Genomic DNA, 22,562 nt, shown 5'->3' on the forward strand with positions numbered 1-22,562 from the left:
TAAGCGCTGGGGGAGACACAAGGTCATCAAGCTGTCCCCCGGGGAGCTCAGTCTTCATCCCCCTTTTCCAGATGAGGAAACTGAGGCCCAGAAGAGTGAAGTAATAATGATAATAATAATTAATAATGATAATGATAATGATAATAATAATAATAATAATGGCATCTATTAAGTGCTTACTACACGCCAAGCACCATTCTAAGCACTGGGGAAGATACAAGGTCACCGAGTTGTCCCCCGGGGGACTCCCAGTCTTCATCCCCCTTTTCCAGATGAGGAAACTGAGGCCCAGAAGTGAAGTAATAATGATAATAATTCATAACAATAATAATGATAATGATAATAATAATGGCATCTATTAAGCGCTTACTACATGCCCAGCACCGCTCTAAGCGCTGGGGGAGATACAAGGTCACCGAGTTGTCCCCCAGGGAGCTCGCAGCCTTCATCCCCCTTTTCCAGATGAGGAAACGGACGCCCAGAAGTGAAGTAATAATGATAATAATAATTAATAATGATAATAATGATAATGATAATAATAATAATGGCATTTATTAAGCGCTTACTACACGCCAAGCACCGCTCTAAGCGCTGGGGGAGATACAAGGTCACCGGGTTGTCCCCCGGGGGGATCCCGGTCTTCATCCCCCTTTTCCAGATGAGGAAACTGAGGCCCAGAAGAGTGAAGTAATAATAATAATAATAATAATAATGGCATCTATTAAGCACTTACTATGTGCCAAGCACCATTCTAAGCACTCGGGGAAATACAAGGTCACCGAGCTGTCCCCCGGGGGGCTCCCGGTCTTCATCCCCCTTTTCCAGACGAGGAAACTGAGGTCCAGAAGTGAAGTAATAATAATAATAATTTATAATAATAATAATGATAATAATAATGGCATCTATTAAGCGCTTACTACATGCCAAGCACCGCTCTAAGCGCTGGGGGAGACACAAGGTCATCAAGTTGTCCCCCGGGGAGCTCCCAGCTTTCACCCCCCTTTTCCAGATGAGGAACCTGAGGCCCAGAAGTGAAGTAATAATGATAATAATAATTAATAATAATAATGATAATAATAATAATAACAATGGCATTTATTAAGTGCTTACTATGTGCCAAGCACCGCTCTAAGCGCTGGGGGAGATACAATGTCATCAAGTTGTCCCCCAGGGAGTTCACAGCCTTCATCCCCCTTTTCCAGATGAGGAAACTGAGGCCCAGAAGAGAAGTAATAATGATAATAATAATTAATAATAATAATGATAATAATAATAATAATGGCATTTGTTAAGTGCTTACTATGTGCCAAGCACCGTTCTAAGCGCTGGGGGCGATACAAGGTCGCCGAGTTGTCCCCCGGGGGGCTCCCGGTCTTCATCCCCCTTTTCCAGATGAGGAAACTGAGGCCCAGAAGTGAAGTAATAATAATAATAATAACAATAATAACAAGAACAATAATAATAATGGCATTTATTAAGTGCTTACTATGTGCCAAGCACCATTCTAAGCACTGGGGGAGATACAAGGTCACCGAGTTGTCCCCCATGGGGCTCCCGGTCTTCATCCCCCTTTTCCAAATGAGGAAACTGAGGCCCAGAAGTGAAGTAATAATAATAATAATAATAATGGCATCTATTAAGCGCTTACTATGTGCCAAGCACCGTTCTAAGCACTGGGGGAGATACAAGGTCACCGAGCTGTCCCCCGGCGGGCTCCTGGTCTTCATCCCCTTCAGAGAGGTGAAGTGACTTGCCCAAGGTCACACAGCAGGCATGTGACGGGGGCCAGAATTCGAACCCATGACCTCGGACTCCAAAGCTCTTTCCACTGAGCCACGCTGCTTCACGCTGCATTATTATTATTATTATTATTATTATTATTAATGATAATAATAATGGTATTTGTTAAGCACTTACTATGTGAAACTTGTACTTCCCAAGCACTCAGTACAGTGCTCTGCACCCAGTAAGCGCTCAATAAATGTATGAATGAATGAATCTAGCTTTAATCCTATTTGTTCTGACGCCTTTGAGGCCCGTCCCCATGTTTTGTTTCGCCGTCCGTCTCCCCCCTTGGGTAGGGCCCGTCTCTAGATGTTGCCGGCTTGGACTTCCCAAGCGCTCAGTACAGCGCTCTGCACACAGGAAGCACTCAATAAATACGACTGACTGAATGAATGAATAAATGCAATTGAAGGTATGTATGCATGAATGAATGAATATTAAGCGCTTCACAAATGCCATCATTATTAATCCCTTCTAGACTGTGAGCCCGCTGTTGGGTAGGGACCGTCTCTAGATGTTGCCGACTTGGACTTCCCAAGCGCTCAGTACAGTGCTCTGCACACAGGAAGCGCTCAATAAATGCGACTGAATGAACGAATGAATATTAAGTGCTTAACAAATGCCACCATTATTAATCCCTTCTAGCCTGTGAGCCCGTTGTTGGGTAAGGACCGCCTCTAGATGTTGCCGACTTGGACTTCCCAAGCGCTTAGTACAGTGCTCTGCACACAGGAAGCGCTCAATAAATACGATTGAATGCATAAATGAATGAATAAATACGATTGAATGAATGACTATTAAGCGCTTCACAAATGCCATCATTATTAATCCCTTCTAGACTGTGAGCCTGCTGTTGGGTAGGGACCCCGTCTCTACAGGTTGCCAACTTGGAGTTCCCAAGTGCTCAGTACAGTGCTCCGCACACAGTAAGCGCTCAATAAATGAATGAAGGAATGTAGCTTTAATCCTATTTGTTCTGACGATTTTGACGCCCGTCCCCATGTTTTGTTTTGTCGTCCGTCTCCCACCTCGGGCAGGGACCGTCTCTATCTGTTGCCAACCTGGACTTCCCAAGTGCTCAGTACAGTGCTCTGCACACAGTAGGCGCTCAATAAATACGATTGAATGAATGAATGAATACGATTGAATGAATGAATGAATGAATGAATGAATGAATGAATGAATGAATATTAAGTGCTTAACAAATGCCATCATTATTAATCCCTCCTAGACTGTGAGCCCATTGTTGGGTAGGGACCGTCTCTAGATGTTGCCAACTTGGACTTCCCAAGCGCTTAATACAGTGATCTGCACACAGTAAGCGCTCAATAAATGCGACTGAATGAATGAATGAATAAATACGAATGAATGAATGAATATTAAGCGCTCCACAAATGCCATCATTATTAATCCCTTCTAGACTGTGAGCCCGCTGCTGGGTAGGGACCGTCTCTAGATGTTGCTGACTTGGACTTCCCAAGCGCTCAGTACAGTGCTCTGCACACAGTAAGCGCTCAATAAATACGACTGAATGAATGAATAAATACGAATGAATGAATATTAAGTGCTTAACAAGTGCCATCATTATTAATCCCTTCTAGACTGTGAGCCCGCTGTCGGGTAGGGGCCGTCTCTAGACGTTGCCAACTTGGACTTCCCAAGCGCTCAATACAGTGCTCTGCACACAGTAAGCGCTCAATAAATACGACTGAATGAATGAATACGAATGAATGAATATTAAGTGCTTAACAAGTGCCATCACTATTAATCCCTTCTAGACTGTGAGCCCGCTGTCGGGTAGGGGCCGTCTCTAGACGTTGCCAACTTGGACTTCCCAAGCGTTTAGTACAGTGCTCTGCCCCCAGGAAGCGCTCAGTCAATCCGAGGCGGGGGGGGGGGGGGGGGGGGGGGGGGTCGGGGACCTTGTTGAAGTCCTCGGCGGTGGCTCGCATCTCCTTCCACGTCTTGTTGAGCAGCTGGATGCAGACGGCGAAGAGCTCCTCGAAGGCGCGGTCGTGGGTGAAGAACATGGGGTGATAGTCGCTGCGCCCCTCGTTGGCTGTCGGGACGCCGGGAGAGGGGCCCGTCGCCCCGCCCGGCCGCTCAGTACAGCGCTCCGCGCAGCCGGGGCGCTCAGTACGGGGGACCGAGCCGACGGGCGAGCGGCCACGGCAGGGTGGGACTCGGGGGGAGGCCCTAGGGGGGTCCGGGGGCTCTCCCCGCCCTTCCGTCCGTCAGATTTATCGAGCAGTCGCTGGGCACTGTACTAAGCGCCCGGGAGAGGCCGACGGGGCGGACAGGGGGCCTGGCTTGCCCTGGGGGACCCACGCGGGGCTGTTAATGCTATTTATTGAGTGCTCGTTATACGCCGGGGAATAATAATAATAAGGATGGTAGTCGTTAAGCGCCTACTATATCTGGGCTTGGCCTGGGAGACCCACGTGTGGCTGTTAATGCTATTTATTGAGCGCTCGTTATACGCCGGGGAATAATAATAATAAGGATGGTATTCATTAAGCACTTACTATATGTACTAAGCGCCCGGGAGAGGCCAACGGGGCGGACAGGGGGCCTGGCTTGCCCTGGGAGACCCACGCGGGGCTGTTGATGCTATTTATTGAGCGCTCATTATATGCCGGGGAACAATAATAATAAGGATGGTATTTGTTGAGCACTTACTATATGTACTAAGCGCCCGGGAGAGGCCGACGGGGCGAATCCGGGGCCTGGCTTGCCCTGGGAGACCCATGCGGGGCTGTTAATGCTATTTATTGAACGCTCGTTATATGCCAGGGAATAATAATAATAATAATAAGGATGGTATTTGTTAAGCGCTTACTATATGTGGGCTTCGCCTGGGAGACCCATGCGGGGCTGTTAATGCTATTTATTGAGCGCTCGTTATCCGCCGGGGAATAACAATAATAAGGATGGTATTTGTTAATCGCTTACTATATGTGGGCTCGGCCACGGGAGACCCACGTGTGGCTGTTAATGCTATTTATTGAGCGCTCGTTATACGCCGGGGAATAATAATAATAAGGATGGTATTTGCTAAGCGCTTACTATATGTGGGCTTGGCCTGGGCGACCCACGCGGGGCTGTTAATGCTATTTATTGAGCGCTCGTTATCCGCCGGGGAATAACAATAACAAGGATGGTATTTGTTAATCGCTTACTATATGTGGGCTTGGCCATGGGAGACCCACGCGGGGCTGTTGACGCTATTTATTGAGCACTCATACGTCGGGGAATAACAATAATAATAAGGATGGTATTCGTTAAGCGCTTACTATATGTACTAAGCGCTCGGGAGAGGCCGACGGGGCGGACCCGGGGCCTGGCTTGCCCTGGGAGACCCACGTGGGGCTGTTAATGCTATTTATTGAGCGCTTGTTATACGCCGGGGAATAATAATAATAAGGATGGTAGTTGTTGAGCGCTTACTATATGTACTAAGCGCTCGGGAGAGGCCGACAGGGCGGACCCGGGGCCTGGCTTGCCCTGGGGGACCCATGCGGGGCTGTTAATGCTATTTTTTGAGCGCTCGTTATATGCTGGGGAATAATAATAATAAGGATGGTATTTGCTAAGTGCCCACTATATCTGGGTTTGGCCTGGGCGACCCACATGGGACTGTTGATGTTATTTATTGAGCGCTCGTTATCCACCGGGGAATAATAATAATAATAAGGACGGTATTTGTTAAGTGCTTACTATATGTGGGCTTGGTGTGGGAGACCCACGCGGGGCTGTTAATGCTATTTATTGAGCGCTCGTTATACGCCGGGGAATAATAATAATAAGGATGGTATTTGCTAAGCGCCTACTATATGTGGGCTTGGCCACGGGAGACCCACACGGGGCTGTTAATGCAATTTATTGAGCGCTCATTATCCACCGGGGAATAATAATAATAATAAGGATGGTAGTTGTTAAGCGCCTACTATACGTACTAAGCGCTCGGGAGAGGCCGACAGGGCGGACCCGGGGCCTGGCTTGCCATGGGGGAGCCACGCGGGGCTGTTAATGCTATTTATTGAGCGCTTGTTATCCGCCGGGGAATAACAATAATAAGGATGGTATTTGTTAAGCGCCTACTATATCTGCGCTTGGCCTGGGAGACCCATGCATGGCTGTTAATGCTATTTATTGGGCGCTCGTTATACACCAGGGAATAATAAGGATGGTATTTGTTAAGCGCTTACTATATGTGGGGTAGGGACCGTCTCTATATGTTGCCAACTTGTACTTCCCAAGCACTTAGTCCAGTGCTCTGCACACAGTAAGCGCTCAATAAGTACGATTGATGATGAGGAGGGAGAGGAGGGAGAGGAGGAAGAGAGGAAGGAGACGGGGAGGGAGGGAGAAGAGGGAGAGAAAGGGGGGAGGAGAAGGAGGAAGAGAGACAGAGGGGATGGAGGAGGAGGAAGACAGGAAGGAGATGGGGAGGGAGGGAGAGGAGGAAGAAGAGAGGAAGGAGCTGGGGAGGGAAAGGAGGGAGAGGAGGAAGAAAGGAAGGAGACGGGGAGGGAGAGAGGTGAGGAGGAGGAGGAAGAGAGGGAGGAAGGGAGAGAAAGAGGGGAGGAGGAGGAAGAGAGACGGGGATGGAGGAAGAGGAGGAGGAGGAGAGGAAGAAGATGGGGAGGGAGAGGAGGAGGAGGAAGAGAGGGAGGAAATGGGAAGGGAGGTGGGGAGAGAAAGCAGGGAGGAGGAGGAGGAAGAGAATGGGGATGGAGGAGGAGGAGAGGAAGGAGATGGGGAGGGAGGGAGGGAGGGGAGGAGAAGGAAGACAGAGGGGATGGAGGAGGAGAGGAAGGAGATGGGGAGGGAGAGGAGGAGGAGGAAGAGGAGGAAGGAGATGGGGAGGGAGGAGGAAGAGGAGGAAGAGAGGAAGAAAACGGGGAGGGAGGGAGAGAGAGAAAGAGGAGGAGGAGGAGGAAGAGGAGGAAGAGAGGAAGGAAATGGGGAGGGAGGGAGAGAGAGAAAGAGGAGGAGGAGGAGGAGAAGGAGGGAAGGAGGGAGGGAGGCAGGAATGGGACAGGGAGGAGAGGAGGGAAGGGGAAAGGCGGAAGGCGACAGGAGATCAGGAAGGAGGGGAGAAGCTTCCTTATCGATTCCTCCTCCTGTCCGTCTCCCCCAGTGGACAGGGAATGCGTCCGCTGGCCGTTGCGCTGGACTCTCCCGGGCGCTCGGTACAGCGCTCCGCGGCGGCGCTCCATAAACCCGACCGAGGACCGGACCGGGTGGGAGACGGGGAGGGGAGGGGAGGGGAGAGGAGGGGGCGTCCACTTACGCAGCTCCCCGACCTGCAGGATCTCGCAGAGGGCCTTGGTGAGCTCGATAGCCCCGCGTCCGAAGGGACACTCGTGCTTGTCCTCCCGGCTGCTGTTCTCCAGGACGATCTGAGCGGAGGGGCGGGCGGCGTCGGGGGCGGGCACGGGGGCCAGACGGGGGGCACCGGGCCGACGGGGGGCACCGACCGCCGGGCCCCGCTTACCCGCACGTAGGTGTCCTGGTGGGCTTTGGCCAGGTACAGCATGTTGTCCAGCGCCAACATCCCCGGAGGAGTCTGGGTGAAGTCCAGCGCCGGGTTGACGTGATTCTGCGACACGCACGGACACACCATCACACGCTCGCCCCCGGCCCCTCCGCCGCGGCCACCCGGGCGACACGGCGGCGGGGTGGACGGGAGCAATCGGCAGGGTGGTCGTCCTCCGCGGCGCTTGGAATGGTAACAAGATTATTCGGGAAGCGCCGTCGTCAGGGTGGTCGTCCTTCGCGGCGCTTGGAATGATAATAACATTATTTGGGAAGCGCCATCGTCAGAGTGGTCGTCCTCTGCGGCGCTTGGAATGATAATATTATTTGGGAAGCGCAATCGTCAGGGTGGTCGTCCTCTGTGGGGCTTGGAATGATAATAATATTATTTGGGAAGCGCCGTCGTCAGGGTGGTCGTCCTTCGCGGCGCTTGGAATAATAATAATATTATTTGGGAGGCGCCATCGTCAGGGTGGTCATTCTTCACGGCGCTTGGAATGGTAATAATATCATTTGGGAAGCGCAATCGTCAGGGTGGTCGTCCTTCGTGGCACTTGGAATGATAATAACATTACTTGGGAAGCACCATCGTCAGAGTGGTCATCCTCTGCGGCGCTTGGAATGATAATAATATTATTTGGGAAGCGCCATCGTCAGGGTGGTCGTCCTCTGCGGCGCGTGGAATGATAATAATATTATTTGGGAAGCGCCGTCGTCAGGGTGGTCGTCCTTCGCGGCGCTTGGAATAATAATAATATTATTTGGGCAGCGCCACAATTGGAATAATAATCATACTATTTGGGAAGCGCAATCGTCAGGGTGGTCATCCTTCGCAGCGCTTGGAATGATAATATTATTATTTGGGAAGTGCCATCGTCAGAGTGGTCATCCTCCGCGGCGCTTGAAATGATAATAATATTATTTGGGAAGCGCCATCGTCAGAGTGGTCATTCTTTGCGTCGCTTGGAATAATAATAATATTATTTAGGAAGCGCCACGCTTGGAATAATAATAATATTATTTGGGAAGCGCCATCATCAGGGTGGTCGTCCTCTGCGGCGCTTGGAAAAACAATAATATTATTTGGGAAGCGCAATCGTCAGGGTGGTCATCCTCCGTGGCGCTTGGAATGATAATAATATTACTTGGGAAGCGCCGTCGTCAGGGTGGTCGTCCTTTGTGGCGCTTGGAATGATAATATTATTATTTGGGAAGCACAATCGTCAGGGTGGTCGTCCTTTGCGGGCTTGGAATAATAATAATATTATTTGGGAAGTGCAATCGTCAGGGTGGTTGTCCTTCGTGGTGCTTGAAATGATAATAATATTATTTGGGAAGCGCTTGGAATAATAATAATGATAGTATTTGGGAAGCGCTTACTATGTGTAGAATAATCATATTAATAATAGTATTTGGGAAGCGCTTACTATATGTAGAATAATAATAATAATAACGATAGCATTTGGGAAGCGCTTACTCTGTGCATAATAATAATAATGATGATGATGGTGTTAAGCGCTTACTCTGTGCATAATAATAATAATAATGATGATGATGGTGTTAAGTGCTTACTACGTGCAGGGCACTATTCGAAGCGCCGGGGAGGAGACAGGGTCGGCAGGTTGTCCCCACGTGGGGGTCACGGTCGCCCTCAGTTCCCTCATCTGTCAAATGGGGATGAAGACCGTGAGCCCCTGCCGTGGGACCACCTGATCACCCTGTAATCATAATAATAATGGCATTTATTAGGCGCTTACTACGTGCCAAGCACTGTTCTAAGCGCCGGGGAGGTCACAAGGCGATCAGGTTGTCCCACGGGGGGGCTCGCGGTCTCCATCCCCATTTGACCGTTGAGGGAACTGAGGCACAGAGAAGTGACTTAAAGGCACACAGCTGACAATCGGCTGTCGTTCAGTCAATCATATTTATTGAGCGCTTACTGTGTGTAGAGCACTGTACTAAGCGCTGTCATAGTAAGTGCTCAGGAGATAGTAAGCGCTCAATTGATGGCGCCGATGACGGTGGAAACGTAGGCGGGCGGCAGCCATTCATTCAAACGTATTTACTGAGCGCTCACCGTGGGCAGAGCACCTGGACTGAGCGCTTGGGCAACGGGGAGAGAGAAACGCCGCCTGCCCGGGCGGCTTTCGGCCGGGGCGGGACATGGGGGGGACGGGGGGCGAGGGGAGCTGGGGCACTGTTGGGGAAGGGGGCGGCGGCACGGACCGTGAACCCCAACATCTTGTAGTCTTTGGTGTAGATGGCTCGGCGCCGCTCCGTCCCGCTGACGGCGCCGGGGTCCGAGTCCGCGTCGAAGGCGATGCGCCGCAGCTCGAAGATGACGTCCCTCTGCGCCTGAGGGGGGACCCACCGGCCCACCGACAAAGGCGGGGGGGAGGAGGAGGAGGAGGAGGAGGAAGGGAGACGGGAGGAGGAAGAGGAGGGAAAGAGGAGGAGAGGGCAAAAAGGAGAAGGAGGAGAAACAGGAGGAGGAGAGGAGGAGGAGGAGGAGGAGGGGGAGAAACAGGAGGAGGAGGAGGGGGAGGAGGGGGAAGAGAATCAGTAGGAGGAGGAGAAAGAGGAGAAGAGGAGGAGGAGAAAGAGGAGAAGGAGGAGATACAGGAGGAGAAGAGGAGGAACAGGAGGGGGAAGAGAAAGAGGAGGAAGAGAAGGAGGAGGAGGAGGAGGAGGAGGAGGAGAAGGAGGAGGAGAGAAGGAGGACAAAAGGAGAAGGAGGAGAAACAGGAAGAGAAGAGGAGGAAGAGGAGGGGGAAGAGAATCAGGAGGAGGAGGAGGAGAAAGAGGAGAAGAGGAGGAGGACAAAAAGGAGAAGGAGGAGAAGAGGATGAAGAGGAGGGGGAAGAGAAAGAGGAGGAAGAGAAGGAGGAGGAGGAGGGGAAGAGAAACAGGAGGAGGAGGGGGAAGAGAAACAGGAGAGGAAGAGAAAGAGGAGAAGAGGAGGAGGACAAAAAGGAGAAGAAGGAGAAACAGGAGGAGAAGAGGAGGAAGAGGAGGGGGAAGAGAAAGAGGAGGAAGAGAAAGAGGAGGAGGAGGAGGAGGAGAAGAGGAGGAGGACAAAAAGGAGGAGGAGGAGAAACAGGAGGAGAAGAGGAGGAAGAGGAGGGGGAAGAGAAAGAGGAGGAAGAGAAAGAGGAGGAGGAGGAGGAAGAGAAAGAGAAGAGAAGGACAAAAAGGAGGAGGAGGAGAAACAGGAGGAGAAGAGGAGGAAGAGGAGGGGGAAGAGAAAGAGGAGGAAGAGAAAGAGGAGGAGGAGGAGGAGGAGAAGAGGAGGAGGACAAAAAGGAGGAGGAGGAGAAACAGGAGGAGAAGAGGAGGAAGAGGAGGAGGAAGAGAAAGAGGAGGAAGAGAAAGAGGAAGAGGAGGAGGAAGAGAAAGAGGAGAGGAGGAGGACAAAAAGGAGAAGGAGGAGAAACAGGAGGAGAAGAGGAGGAAGAGGAGGGGGAAGAGAAAGAGGAGGAAGAGAAAGAGGAGGAGGAGGAGGAGGAGAAGAGGAGGAGGACAAAAAGGAGGAGGAGGAGAAGCAGGAGGAGAAGAGGAGGGAGAGGAGGAGGAGATAATAATAATAATATTATTATTATTCTCTGGGCCTCGGTTGCCTCATCTGTAAAACGGGGATGAAGACCGTGAGCCCCACGGGGGACGACCTAACGACCTCGTATCTATTCTGGCGCTTAGAACAGTGCTCGGCACATAATTATTATTACCATTCTCTGTGCCTCAGTTGCCTCATCTGTAAAATGGGGATGAAGACCGTGAGCCCCACATGGGACGACCCGATGACCTCGCATCTATCCCGGCGCTCAGAACGGCGCTGGGCACATAGTAAGCGCTGACCGACGACCGACTACGGCCCCCGCCGGGCCCGGGGGGGCGGGGGGTGGGCGCCCACCTGGTCGTTGGGGTCCATCTTGGTCATCATGCGCTCCTCCAGGAGGTTAAAGGTCAATACCTGGAACACGTAGAGCTGGTGGGCCATCTCCGTTTTGATGGGGCAGTTCCCCCGGATCACGTGCTGCGGGACAACCGCCGGGGGGTGAGGGGCGCGGCGGGCGGGGGAGTCCGGGGTCCCGGGTGCGAGGCCCGCCTCCGCCCCGTGTCGGCTGGGGGGCTTGGGGCGCGTCGCTTCCCTTCCCCGGGCCTCAGTTCCCTCGTCTGGAAAGTGGGGGTGAAGACTGGGAGCCCCCCCAGCCGGGGGACCACCTGATCGCCTTGTACCCTCCCCAGTGCTTGGAACAGCGCTTTGTACATAGTAAGGGTGGCTACCATCACAATAATAATAATGATATTATGATGTGATATGGCTTAATAAATGTCATTATTATTATTACTAGGGTGGCTATCATCATCATCATCATCGTGATATTTTGATATGGCTTAATAAATGCCATCATTAGTATTGATAGCCGCCCTAACAATAATAATTATAATGGCATTTATTAAGCCATATCATATCATATCATTATTATGATGATGATGATAGCCACCCTAATAATAATAACAGCACTTATTTAGCCATATCATATCATATCATAATATCATTATTGTTGTTATTATGATAGCCACCCTAGTAATAATAATAATAATGGCATTTATTAAGCCATATATCATATCATTATTATTATTGATAGCCACCCTAATAATAATAATAATGGCATTTATTAAGCCATATCATTATTATTATGATGATAGCTGCCCTAATAATAATAATAATAATAATAATGGCATTTATTAAGCCATACCATAATATCATTATGATGCTGATGATGATGATAGCCACCCTAGTAATAATAATAATGACATTTAGTAAGCCATATCACATCATAATATCATTATTATTATTGTGATGGTAGCCACCCTAATAATAATAATAATAGCATGTATTAAGCCATATCATATCATAATATCGTTATTATTTTTATAACTGCCCTAATAATAATAATAATGGCATTTATTAAGCCATATCATATCGTAATTATGATGATGATGATGATAGCCACCCTAATAATAATAATATTGGCATTTATTAAGCCATACCATATTATAATATCATTATTACTATTCTTATGATAGCTGCCCTAATAATAATAATAATAATAATGGCATTTATTAAGCCACGTTATATCATAATATCACTATTATTATGATGATGATAGCCACCCTAATGATAATAATAATGGCATTTATTAAGCCATATCATATCATAAAATTATTATTATTAAGTGCTGGACACTGTTCTACTATGTGCCAAGCACTGTTCTAAGCGCCGGGGAGGTGACAAGGTGATCGGGTTGCCCCCCGTGGGGCTCCCGGTCTTCATCCCCATTTTCCAGATGAGGTCACTGAGGCCCGGAGAAGTGAAGTGACTCGCCCAAAGTCCCCCAGCTGACGAGTGGCGGAGCCGGAATTTGAACCCACGACCTCTGACTCCAAAGCCCGGGCTCTTTCCACTGAGCCATGCTGCTTCTCATTTGTGCCATCATTATTCTTCTCTGTGCCTCAGTTCCCTCATCTGGAAAATGGGGATGAAGACTGTGAGCCCCCCGGGGGACAACCTGATCACCCTGTAACCTCCCCAGCGCTTAGAACAGTGCTTGGCACATAGTAAGTGCTTCACAAATGCCCTCGTTGTTATTATTATTATTCTCTGGGTCTCAGTTCCCTCATCTGTAAAATGGGGATGAAGACTGTGGACCCCCCGTGGGACAACCTGGTGACCTTGTATCTCCCCCAGCGCTTAGAACAGTGCTTGGCACATAGTAAGCGCTTAATAAATGCCAGCATTATTATTATTATCTGGGCCTCCGTGAGCCCCCACGTGGGACCACCTGATCACCTTGTATCTCCCCCAGCGCTTAGAACAGTGCTCGGCACTTAGTAAGCGCTTAATAAATGCCATCATTATTATTATTCTCTGGGCCTCAGTTCCCTCATCTGTCAAATGGGGATGAAGACCGTGAGCCCCCCGTGGGACAACCTGATCGCCTTGTATCTCCCCCAGCGCTTAGAACAGTGCTCGGCACCTAGTAAGCGCTTAATAAATGCCATCACTATTATTATTCTCTGGGCCTCAGTTCCTTCATCTGTCAAATGGGGATGAAGACCGTGAGCCCCCCGTGGGACAACCTGATCGCCTTGTATCTCCCCCAGCGCTTAGAACAGTGCTTGGCACATAGTAAGCGCCTAACAAATACCATTATTATTATTCTTTGGGCCTCGGTGATCTCCTCTGTCAAATGGGGATGAAGACCGTGAGCCCCCCCGTGGGACGACCTGGTGACCCTGTATCTCACCCCAGCGCTTAGAACAGTGCTCGGCACGTAGTAAGCGCTTAACAAATACCAACATTATTATTATTCTTATTATTTCTAGGACGGCTGGGGCGGGCGACGGGAGAGCACGAAGCCGCCGGGCCGGGCCCCTCACTCACGTTCAGGATGATGGATCGCAGGTGCTTCTGGGCAAACGCGTTGGCCATGGCCTGTGGAGAGACGGCCGGGAGGGGGGTCATTAATAATAATAATAATAATAATAATAATAATAATAATAATAATAACAACAATAGCATTTATTAAGCGGTTACTATGTGCCAAGCACCGTTCTAAGCGCAGGGGAGGTTACAAGGTGATTGGGTTGTTCCCCCGGGGGGCTCCCGGTCTTCATCCCCATTTTCCACATGGTAAATGTTTAAATTCATTTAACTAATGAGGGAACTGAGGCCCGGAGACTAATAATAATAATAATAATAATAATAATAATGATGGCATTTATTAAGTGCTTACTATGTGCCAGGCACCATTCTAAGCGCTGGGGAGGTTACAAGGTGACTGGGTTGTCCCATGGGGGGCTCCCGGTCTTCATCCCCATTTTCCACATGGTAAATGTTTAAATTCATTTAACTAATAAGGGAACTGAGGCCCGGAGAATGATGATAATAATAATAATAATAATAATAATAGCATTTATTAAGCGCTTACTGTGTGCCAAGCACCGTTCTAAGCACTGGGGAGGTTACAAGGTGATCAGGTTGTCCCATGGGAGGCTCCCAGTCTTCATCCCCATTTTCCACATGGTAAATGTTTAAATTCATTTAACTAATGAGGGAACTGAGGCCCAGAGACTAATAATAATAATAATAATAATGATAATGGCATTTATTAAGCACTCACTATGTGTCAAGCACCGTTCTAAGCACTGGGGAGGTTACAAGGTGATCAGGTTGTCCCATGGGAGGCTCCCAGTCTTCATCCCCATTTTCCACATGGTAAATGTTTAAATTCATTTAACTAATGAGGGAACTGAGGCCCAGAAAATAATAATAATAATAATAATAATAATAATGGCATTTATTAAGCGCTTACTATGTGCCAAGAACTGTTCTAAGCACTAGAGAGGTTACAAGGTGATCGGGTTGTTCCCCCGGGGGGCTCCCAGTCTTCATCCCCATTTTCCACATGGTAAATGTTTAAATTCATTTAACTAATGAGGGAACTGAGGCCCGGAGAATAATAATAATAATAATAATAATAATAATGGCATTTATTAAGCATTTACGATGAGCCAGTCACCGTTCTAAGTGCTGGGGAGGTTACAAGGTGATCGGGTTGTCCCCCGGGGGGCTCACGGTCTTCATCCCCATTTTCCACATGGTAAATGTTTAAATCTATTTAAGGAGGAAACTGAGGCCCGGAGAATAATAATAATAATAATAATAATAATAATAATAATAATAATGATGATGGCATTTATTAAGCGCTTACTATGTGCCAGGTACCGTTATAAGCACTGGGGAGGTTACAAAGGTGATCGGGTTGTCTCCCGGGGGGCTCCCAGTCTTCATCCCCATTTTCCACATGGTAAATGTTTAAATTCATTTAACTAATGAGGGAACTGAGGCCCGGAGAATAATAATAATAATGATGATGATGGCATTTATTAAGCGCTTACTATGTGCCAGGCACCATTCTAAGCGCTGGGGAGGTTACAAGGTGATTAAGTGGTCCCACGGGGGGGCTCACGGTCTTCATCCCCATTTTCCACATGGTAAATGTTTAAATTCATTTAGCTAATGAGGGAACTGAGGCCCGGAGAATAATAATAATAATGATGGCATTTATTAAGTGCTTACTATGTGCCAGGCATCGTTATAAGCATGGGGGAGGTTACAAGGTGATCAAGTGGTCCCACGGGGGGCTCATGGTCTTCATCCCCATTTTCCACATGGTAAATGTTTAAATTCATTTAACTAATGAGGGAACTGAGGCACAGAGAATAATAATAATAATAATAATAATGGCATTTATTAAGCGCTTACTATGTGCCAGGCAGCGTTCTAAGCACTGGGGAGGTTACAAGGTGATCAGGTTGTCCCCCGGGGGGCTCCCGGTCTTCATCCCCATTTTCCAAATGGTAAATGTTTAAATTCATTTAACTAATGAGGGAACTGAGGCCCAGAAAATAATAATGATAATAATAATAGTAATAGTAATAATAATAATAATGGCATTTATTAAGCGCTTTACTGTGTGCCAGGCACTGTTCTAAGCACTGGGGAGGTTACAAGGTGATCAGGTTGTCCCGTGGGAGGCTCCCAGTCTTCATCCCCATTTTCCACATGGTAAATGTTTAAATTCATTTAACTAACGAGGGAACTGAGGCCCGGAGAATAATAATAATAATAATAATAATGATAATAATAATAATAGCATTTATTAAGCGCTTACTGTGTGCCAAGCACCATTCTAAGCACTAGGGAGGTTACAAGGTGATCAGGTTGTCCCATGGGAGGCTCCCAGTCTTCATCCCCATTTTCCACATGGTAAATGTTTAAATTCATTTAACTAATGAGGGAAATGAGGCCCAGAGACTAATAATAATAATAATAATAATAATAGCATTTATTAAGCGCTTACTGTGTGCCAGGCACGGTTCTAAGCGATGGGGAGGTTACAAGGTGATTGGGTTGTTCCCCCAGGGTGCTCCCGATCTTCATCCCCATTTTCCACATGGTAAATGTTTAAATTTAGTTAACTAATGAGGGAACTGAGGCCCAGAGACTAATAATAATAATAATAATAATAATAATAATAATAATAATAATAATAATAATAATGGCATTTATTAAGTGCTTACTATGTGGCAGGCACCGTTCTAAGCGCTGGGGAGGTTACAAGGTGATCAGGTTGTCCCATGGGGGGCTCACGGTCTTCATCCCCATTTTCCACATGGTGAATGTTTAAATTAATTTAATCAATGAGGGAACTGAGGCCCGGAGAATAATAATAATAATAATAATAATAATGATGGCATTTATTAAGCGCTTACTATGTGCCAGGCACTGTTCTAAGCGCTGGGGAGGTTACAAGGTGATCGGGTTGTCTCCCGGGGGGGCTCCCGGTCTTCATCCCCATTTTCCACATGCTAAATGTTTAAATTCATTTAACTAATGAGGGAACTGAGGCCCAGAGAATGAAAATAATAATAATAACAATAATAATAATAATAATGGCATTTATTAAGCGCTTACTAAGTGCCAGCCACTGTTCTAAGCACTGGGGAGGTTACAAGGTGAACGGGTTGTCCCATGGGGGGCTCCCAGTCTTCATCCCCATTTTCCAGATGAGGGAACTGAGGCCCAGAGAAAAATAATAATAATAATAATGGCATTTATTAAGCACTTACTATGTGCCAAGCACTGCTCTAAGTGCCTGGGGAGGCGACAAGGAGATCGGGTCATTCCCCGGGGGGCTCGCAGCCTTCATCCCCATTTTCCAGATGAGGGGACTGAGGCCCAGAGAAGTGAGGCGACTCGCCCCAAGTCACCCAGCTGACAAGTGGCGGAGCCGGGATCAATCGTATTTACTGAGCGCTTACTGTGTGCACTGTACTAAGCGCTACTTCTAATCCCACCCCTGCCGCTCATCAGCTGTGGGGCTTTGGGCGAGCCGCTTCCCTTCTCCGGGCCTCAGTGATCTCATCGGGAAAATGGGGGTGGAGACCGGGAGCCCCACGGGGGGCCACCCGATGACCTCGGGTCTCCCCCGGCGCTTAGAACAGTGCCGGGCACATAGTAGGCGCTGAAAGAATACCATTAGTGGTATTATCCACCCCAGCTCCTAGAAGAGCGCTTAGCACATAGTAAGCGCTGAACAAAGCCCATCGTTATCTTCCCCAGCCCTTCGTCCAGTGCTCTGCACAGAGTAAGCGCTCAATAAGTACTATCGAATGAATGAGTGAATGTCTATCTCCCCCCGTTCTAGGCCGTGAGCCCGCTGTCGGGTAGGGATTGTCTCTCTGTAGCCGAATTATGCTCTCCAAGCGCTCAGTACAGTGCCCTGCGCACGGTAAGCGCTCAATAAATGCGACTGAATTGGTGTCTGTCTCTCCCTTTCTAGACTGTGAGCCCGTCGTGGGCAGGGATTGTCTCTCTGTGGCCGAATTATGCTTTCCAAGCGCTCAGTACAGTGCTCTGCACACAGTGAGCGCTCAATAAGTAGGACTGAATGAATGCCCGTCCCCCACTTTGAGACCGTGAGCCCGTTGTGGGCGGGGACTGTCTCTCTCTGCTGCCGAACTGGGCTTTCCAAGCGCTTAGTACAGCGCTCTTTGCACAGTGAGCGCTCAATAAGTAGGACTGAATGAATGAATGAATGTCCGTCTCCCTCCTTTGAGATCATGAGCCCGTTGTGAGCAGGGACTGTCTGTCTCTGTTGCCGAATTGGGCTCTCCAAGCGCTCAGTACAGTGCTCTGCACGTGGTAAGCGCTCAATAAATTCGACTGAATTGTTGTCCGTCTCCCCCCTTCCTAGACCGTGAGCCCGCTGTGGGCGGGGATTGTCTCTCTCTGCTGCCGAACTGGGCTTTCCAAGCGCTCAGTACAGCGCTCTGCACCCAGTGAGCGCTCAATAAGTAGGACTGAATGAATGAATGAATGAATGAATGTCCGTCTCCCTCCTTTGAGACCGTGAGCCCATTGTGGGCAGGGATTGTCTCTCTCTGTTGCCAAACTGGGCTTTCCGAGCGCTCAGTACAGTGCTCCGCACGCGGTAAGCGCTCAATAAATACAACTGAATTGTTGTCCGTCTCCCCCTTTCTAGACCGTGAGCCCGCTGTGGGCGGGGATTCTCTCTCTCTGTTGCCGAATTGGGCTTTCCAGGCGCTTAGTACAGCGCTCTGTGCACAGTGAGCGCTCAATAAGTAGGACTGAATGAATGGCCGTCCCCCACTTCGAGACCGTGAGCCTGTAGTGGGCAGGGATTGTCTCTCTCTGTTGCCAAATTGGGCTTTCCGAGTGCTTAGTACAGCGCCCTGCACACAGTGAGCGCTCTATAAGTAGGACTGAATGAATGAATGAATGTCCGCCTCCCTCCTTTGAGACCGTGAGCCCGCTGTGGGCAGGGATTGTCTCTCTCTGTTGCCAAACTGGGATTTCCGAGCGCTCAGTACAGCGCTCCACACGTGGTAAGCGCTCAATAAATACGACTGAATTATTGTCCGTCTCCCCCTTTCTAGACCGTGAGCCCGCTGCGGGCAGGGATTCTCGGTTGCTGAACTGGGCTTTCCGAGCGCTTAGTACAGCGCTCTGCACACAGTGAGCGCTCAATAAGTAGGACTGAATGAATGTCCGTCCCCCACTTCGAGACCGTGAGCCCGTTGTGGGCGGGGATTGTCTCTCTCTGCTGCCGAACTGGGCTTTCCAAGCGCTCAGTACAGCGCTCTGCACCCAGTGAGCGCTCAACAAGTAGGACTGAATGAATGAATGTCCGTCTCCCTCCTTTGTGACCATGAGCCTGTTGTGGGCAGGGATTGTCTCTCTCTCTTGCCGAATTATGCTTTCCGAGCGCTCAGTACAGTGCTCCGCACGTGGTAAGCGCTCAATAAATACGACTGAATTGTGGTCCGTCTCCCCCTTTCTAGACCGTGAGCCCGCTGTGGGCGGGGATTGTCTCTCTCTGTTGCCGAATTGGGCTTTCCGAGCGCTTAGTACAGCGCTCTGCGCACAGTGAGCGCTCAATAAGCAGGACTGAATGAATGAATGAATGTCCATCTCTCTCCTTTGAGACCATGAGCAGGGATTGTCTCTGCTGCCGAACTGGGCTTTCTAAGCGCTTAGTACAGCGCTCCACACACAGTAAGCGCTCAACAAACGTCCATCTCCCCCCTTTCTAGACTGTGAGCGTGTCCTGGGCAGAGACTGCCTCTCTCCGTTGCCAAACTGGGCTTTCTGAGCGCTCAGTACAGCGCTCCACACCCAGTAAGCGCTCAATAAGTACGACTGAATGAATGAACGTCCATCTCCCCCCTTTCTAGACCGTGAGCCCGCTGTGGGCAGGGACCGCCTCTCCCCGTTGCCAAACTGGGCTTTCCAAGCGCTCAGTACAGCGCTCCACACCCGGTGAGCGCTCAATAAGTACTACCGAATGAATGGATGAACGAACGTCCGTCTCCCCCCTTCCTAGACCGTGAGCCCGCTGTGGGCAGGGACTGTGTCTCTCTGGTGCCGAACTGGGCTTTCCGAGCGCTCAGTACAGCGCTCCACACCCAGTAAGCGCTCAATAAGTACGACTGAATGAATGAACGAATGGACGTCCGTCTCCCCCCTTTCTAGACCGTGAGCCCGCTGTGGGCAGGGACCGTCTCTCCCCGTTGCCGAACTGGGCTTTCCGAGCGCTCAGCACAGCGCTCCGCACCCAGTGAGCACTCAATAAGTACGACCGAATGAACGAACAGGCGAACGCACGTCCGTCTCCCCCCTTTCTAGACCATGAGCCCGCTGTGGGCAGGGACCGCCTCTCCCCGTTGCCCAACTGGGCTTTCCGAGCACTCAGCACAGCGCTCCGCACCCGGTGAGCGCTCAATAAGTACCACTGAATGAATGAATGGACGAATGAACGTCCATCTCCCCCCTTTCTAGACCGTGAGCCCGCTGTGGGCAGGGTTCGTCTCTCTCTGTTGCCAAACTGGGCTTTCCGAGCGCTCAGTACAGCGCTCCACACCTGGTGAGCGCTCAATAAGTACTACTGAATGAATGGATGAACGAACGTCCGTCTCCCCCCTTCCTAGACCGTGAGCCCGCTGTGGGCAGGGACTGTGTCTCTCTGTTGCCAAACTGGGCTTTCCGAGCGCTCAGTACAGCGCTCCACACCCAGTAAGCGCTCAATAAGTACGACTGAATGAATGAACGAATGGACGAATGAACGTCCGTCTCCCCCCTTTCTAGACCGTGAGCCCGCTGTGGGCAGGGACCGCCTCTCCCCGTTGCCGAACTGGGCTTTCCAAGTGCTCAGTACAGCGCTTCACACCCAATAAGAACTCAATAAGTACAACTGAATGAATGAACATCTGTCTCCCCCCTTTCTAGACTGTGAGCCCGCTGTGGGCAGGGATTGTCTCTCTTTGTTGCCAAACTGGGCTTTCCAAGCGCTCAGTACAGCGCTCCACACCCAGTGAGCGCTCAATAAGTACGACTGAATGAATGAACGTCCGTCTCCCCCCTTCCTAGACCGTGAGCCCGCTGTGGGCAGGGACCGTCTCTCCCCGTTGCTGAACTGGGCTTTCCGAGCGCTCAGCACAGCGCTCCACACCCGGTGGGCGCTCAATAAGTACGACCGAATGAACGAACGGGCGAACGCGCGTCCGTCTCCCCCCTTTCTAGACCGTGAGCGCGTCGCGGGCGGGGATCGCCCGGCGCTCCGGTCCAGCGAGCGCTCCGCGCCCGGGGAGCGCTCAGTAAGTAGGCCGGAAGGAGGGGATGGGGTGGGCGGTACCTGGCGCTGGTCTTCGGGGGCCTTGAGGAAGAGCGCGTTGATGAGGGCGATGGAGTACGTCTGGATCTCCTGGTTGGAGCTGCGGGCGGACGGACGGATGGACGGTCGGACGGACCCCTCGGCCCGCCCGCCCGCCCCGGGGGAGTGTACTGGACGCCCGCGGGGGGGCCCTTACACCTGCAGGTGGGCGGTGAGCTGGCCGACCGTGACCTCCTGGGCGACCTTGTGGTAGAGGGCTTGGCTGTTGAGGACGACGCTCTCCAAGATGGCCAGGGACCGCTGCAGGATGGACACGTCCACCAAGGGCTGGCTCACGTGGCCCGCGATCTGGGCGGGGAGGGAGGGCTGACCAGGGCGTCCAAAACATAGCCCCGTCCCCGTCGTCCCGTCCCCCCGCCCCGGAGCCCGGGCTCGGGCGGTCGCGGGTTCTGATCCCCGCTCCGCCGCTGCTGGGGGGACGGCCTCATCGCCTCGAATTCGATCAATCCATCAATGGTATTTATTGAGCGCTTCCTGCGTGCAGGGCACTGTACTAAGCGCTTGGGAAGGCCGAGCTGGCAACGTAGAGAGACGGTCCCGACAGTGGGCTCGCAGTCTAAAAGGGGGAGACAGGGAACGGAGTAATAACAGTAATGATGGCGGCAATACAGGGGGATCGGGTGGTCCCACGTGGGGCTCACACTCTTAATTCCCATTTGACGGAGGAGGAAACTGAGGCCCAGGCGATAATGACGGCGGCATTTGCGAAGCGCTCACTAGGTTCCCAGCGCTGGGGGAGATACAAGGTGATCAGGCCGTCCCACGTGGGGCTCACGCTCTTAATTCCCATTAATCAATCAATCAATCATATTTATTGAGCGCTTACTATGTGCAGAGCCCTGTACTAAGCGCTTGGGAAGTACAAACTGGCAACATCTAGAGACAGTCCCTACCCGACAACGGGCTCACGGTCTAGAAGGGGGAGACAGAGAACAAAACCAAACATACTAACAAAATAAAATAAATAGAATAGATATGGACAAGTAAAATAAATAAATAGAGTAATAAATACGTACAAACATCTATCCATATATCCAGGTGCTGTGGGGAAGGGAAGGAGGTAAGATGGGGGGGATGGAGAGGGGGACGAGGGGGAGAGGAAGGAAGGGGCTCAGTCTGGGAAGGCCTCCTGGAGGAGGTGAGCTCTCAGCGGGGCCTTGAAGATGCCACCATTATTAATCCCTTCTAGACTGTGAGCCCGCTGTTGGGTAGGGACCGCCTCTAGATGTTGCCGACTTGTCCTTCCTAAGCGCTTAGTACAGTGCTCTGCACACAGTAAGCGCTCAGTAAATACGACTGAATGAATGAATGAATGAATGACTATTAAGCACTTAACGAACGCCATCATTATTAATCCCTTCTAGACCGTGAGCCCGCTGTCGGGTAGGGACCGTCTCTAGATGTTGCCGACTT

At 50.3% G+C, this 22,562-nt stretch overlaps 1 protein-coding gene across 2 annotated transcripts in view; it reads right to left on the minus strand.

Annotated features, from left to right (window-relative positions):
- Positions 1 to 22,562, minus strand: part of ELMO2 (engulfment and cell motility 2) — a 59,473-nt gene that overhangs the window by 15,575 nt on the left and 21,336 nt on the right. Inside the window, exons 8-15 of one of the 2 annotated variants that reach the window (XM_038750255.1) lie at positions 21,286 to 21,437; positions 21,111 to 21,189; positions 13,775 to 13,825; positions 11,237 to 11,296; positions 9,553 to 9,681; positions 7,286 to 7,390; positions 7,082 to 7,190; positions 3,708 to 3,844 (exon numbers count right to left, since the gene is read on the minus strand). In XM_038750255.1, coding sequence (XP_038606183.1) covers positions 3,708 to 3,844; positions 7,082 to 7,190; positions 7,286 to 7,390; positions 9,553 to 9,681; positions 11,237 to 11,296; positions 13,775 to 13,825; positions 21,111 to 21,189; positions 21,286 to 21,437 — 822 coding nt within the window. Of the gene's footprint in view, positions 1 to 3,707; positions 3,845 to 7,081; positions 7,191 to 7,285; positions 7,391 to 9,552; positions 9,682 to 11,236; positions 11,360 to 13,774; positions 13,826 to 21,110; positions 21,190 to 21,285; positions 21,438 to 22,562 lie in introns of both variants that reach the window. The other variant, XM_038750254.1, reaches the window with a different exon arrangement.

This window comes from Tachyglossus aculeatus, chromosome 8, assembly GCF_015852505.1.
Source record: "Tachyglossus aculeatus isolate mTacAcu1 chromosome 8, mTacAcu1.pri, whole genome shotgun sequence".
Lineage (NCBI taxonomy): Eukaryota > Metazoa > Chordata > Mammalia > Monotremata > Tachyglossidae > Tachyglossus > Tachyglossus aculeatus.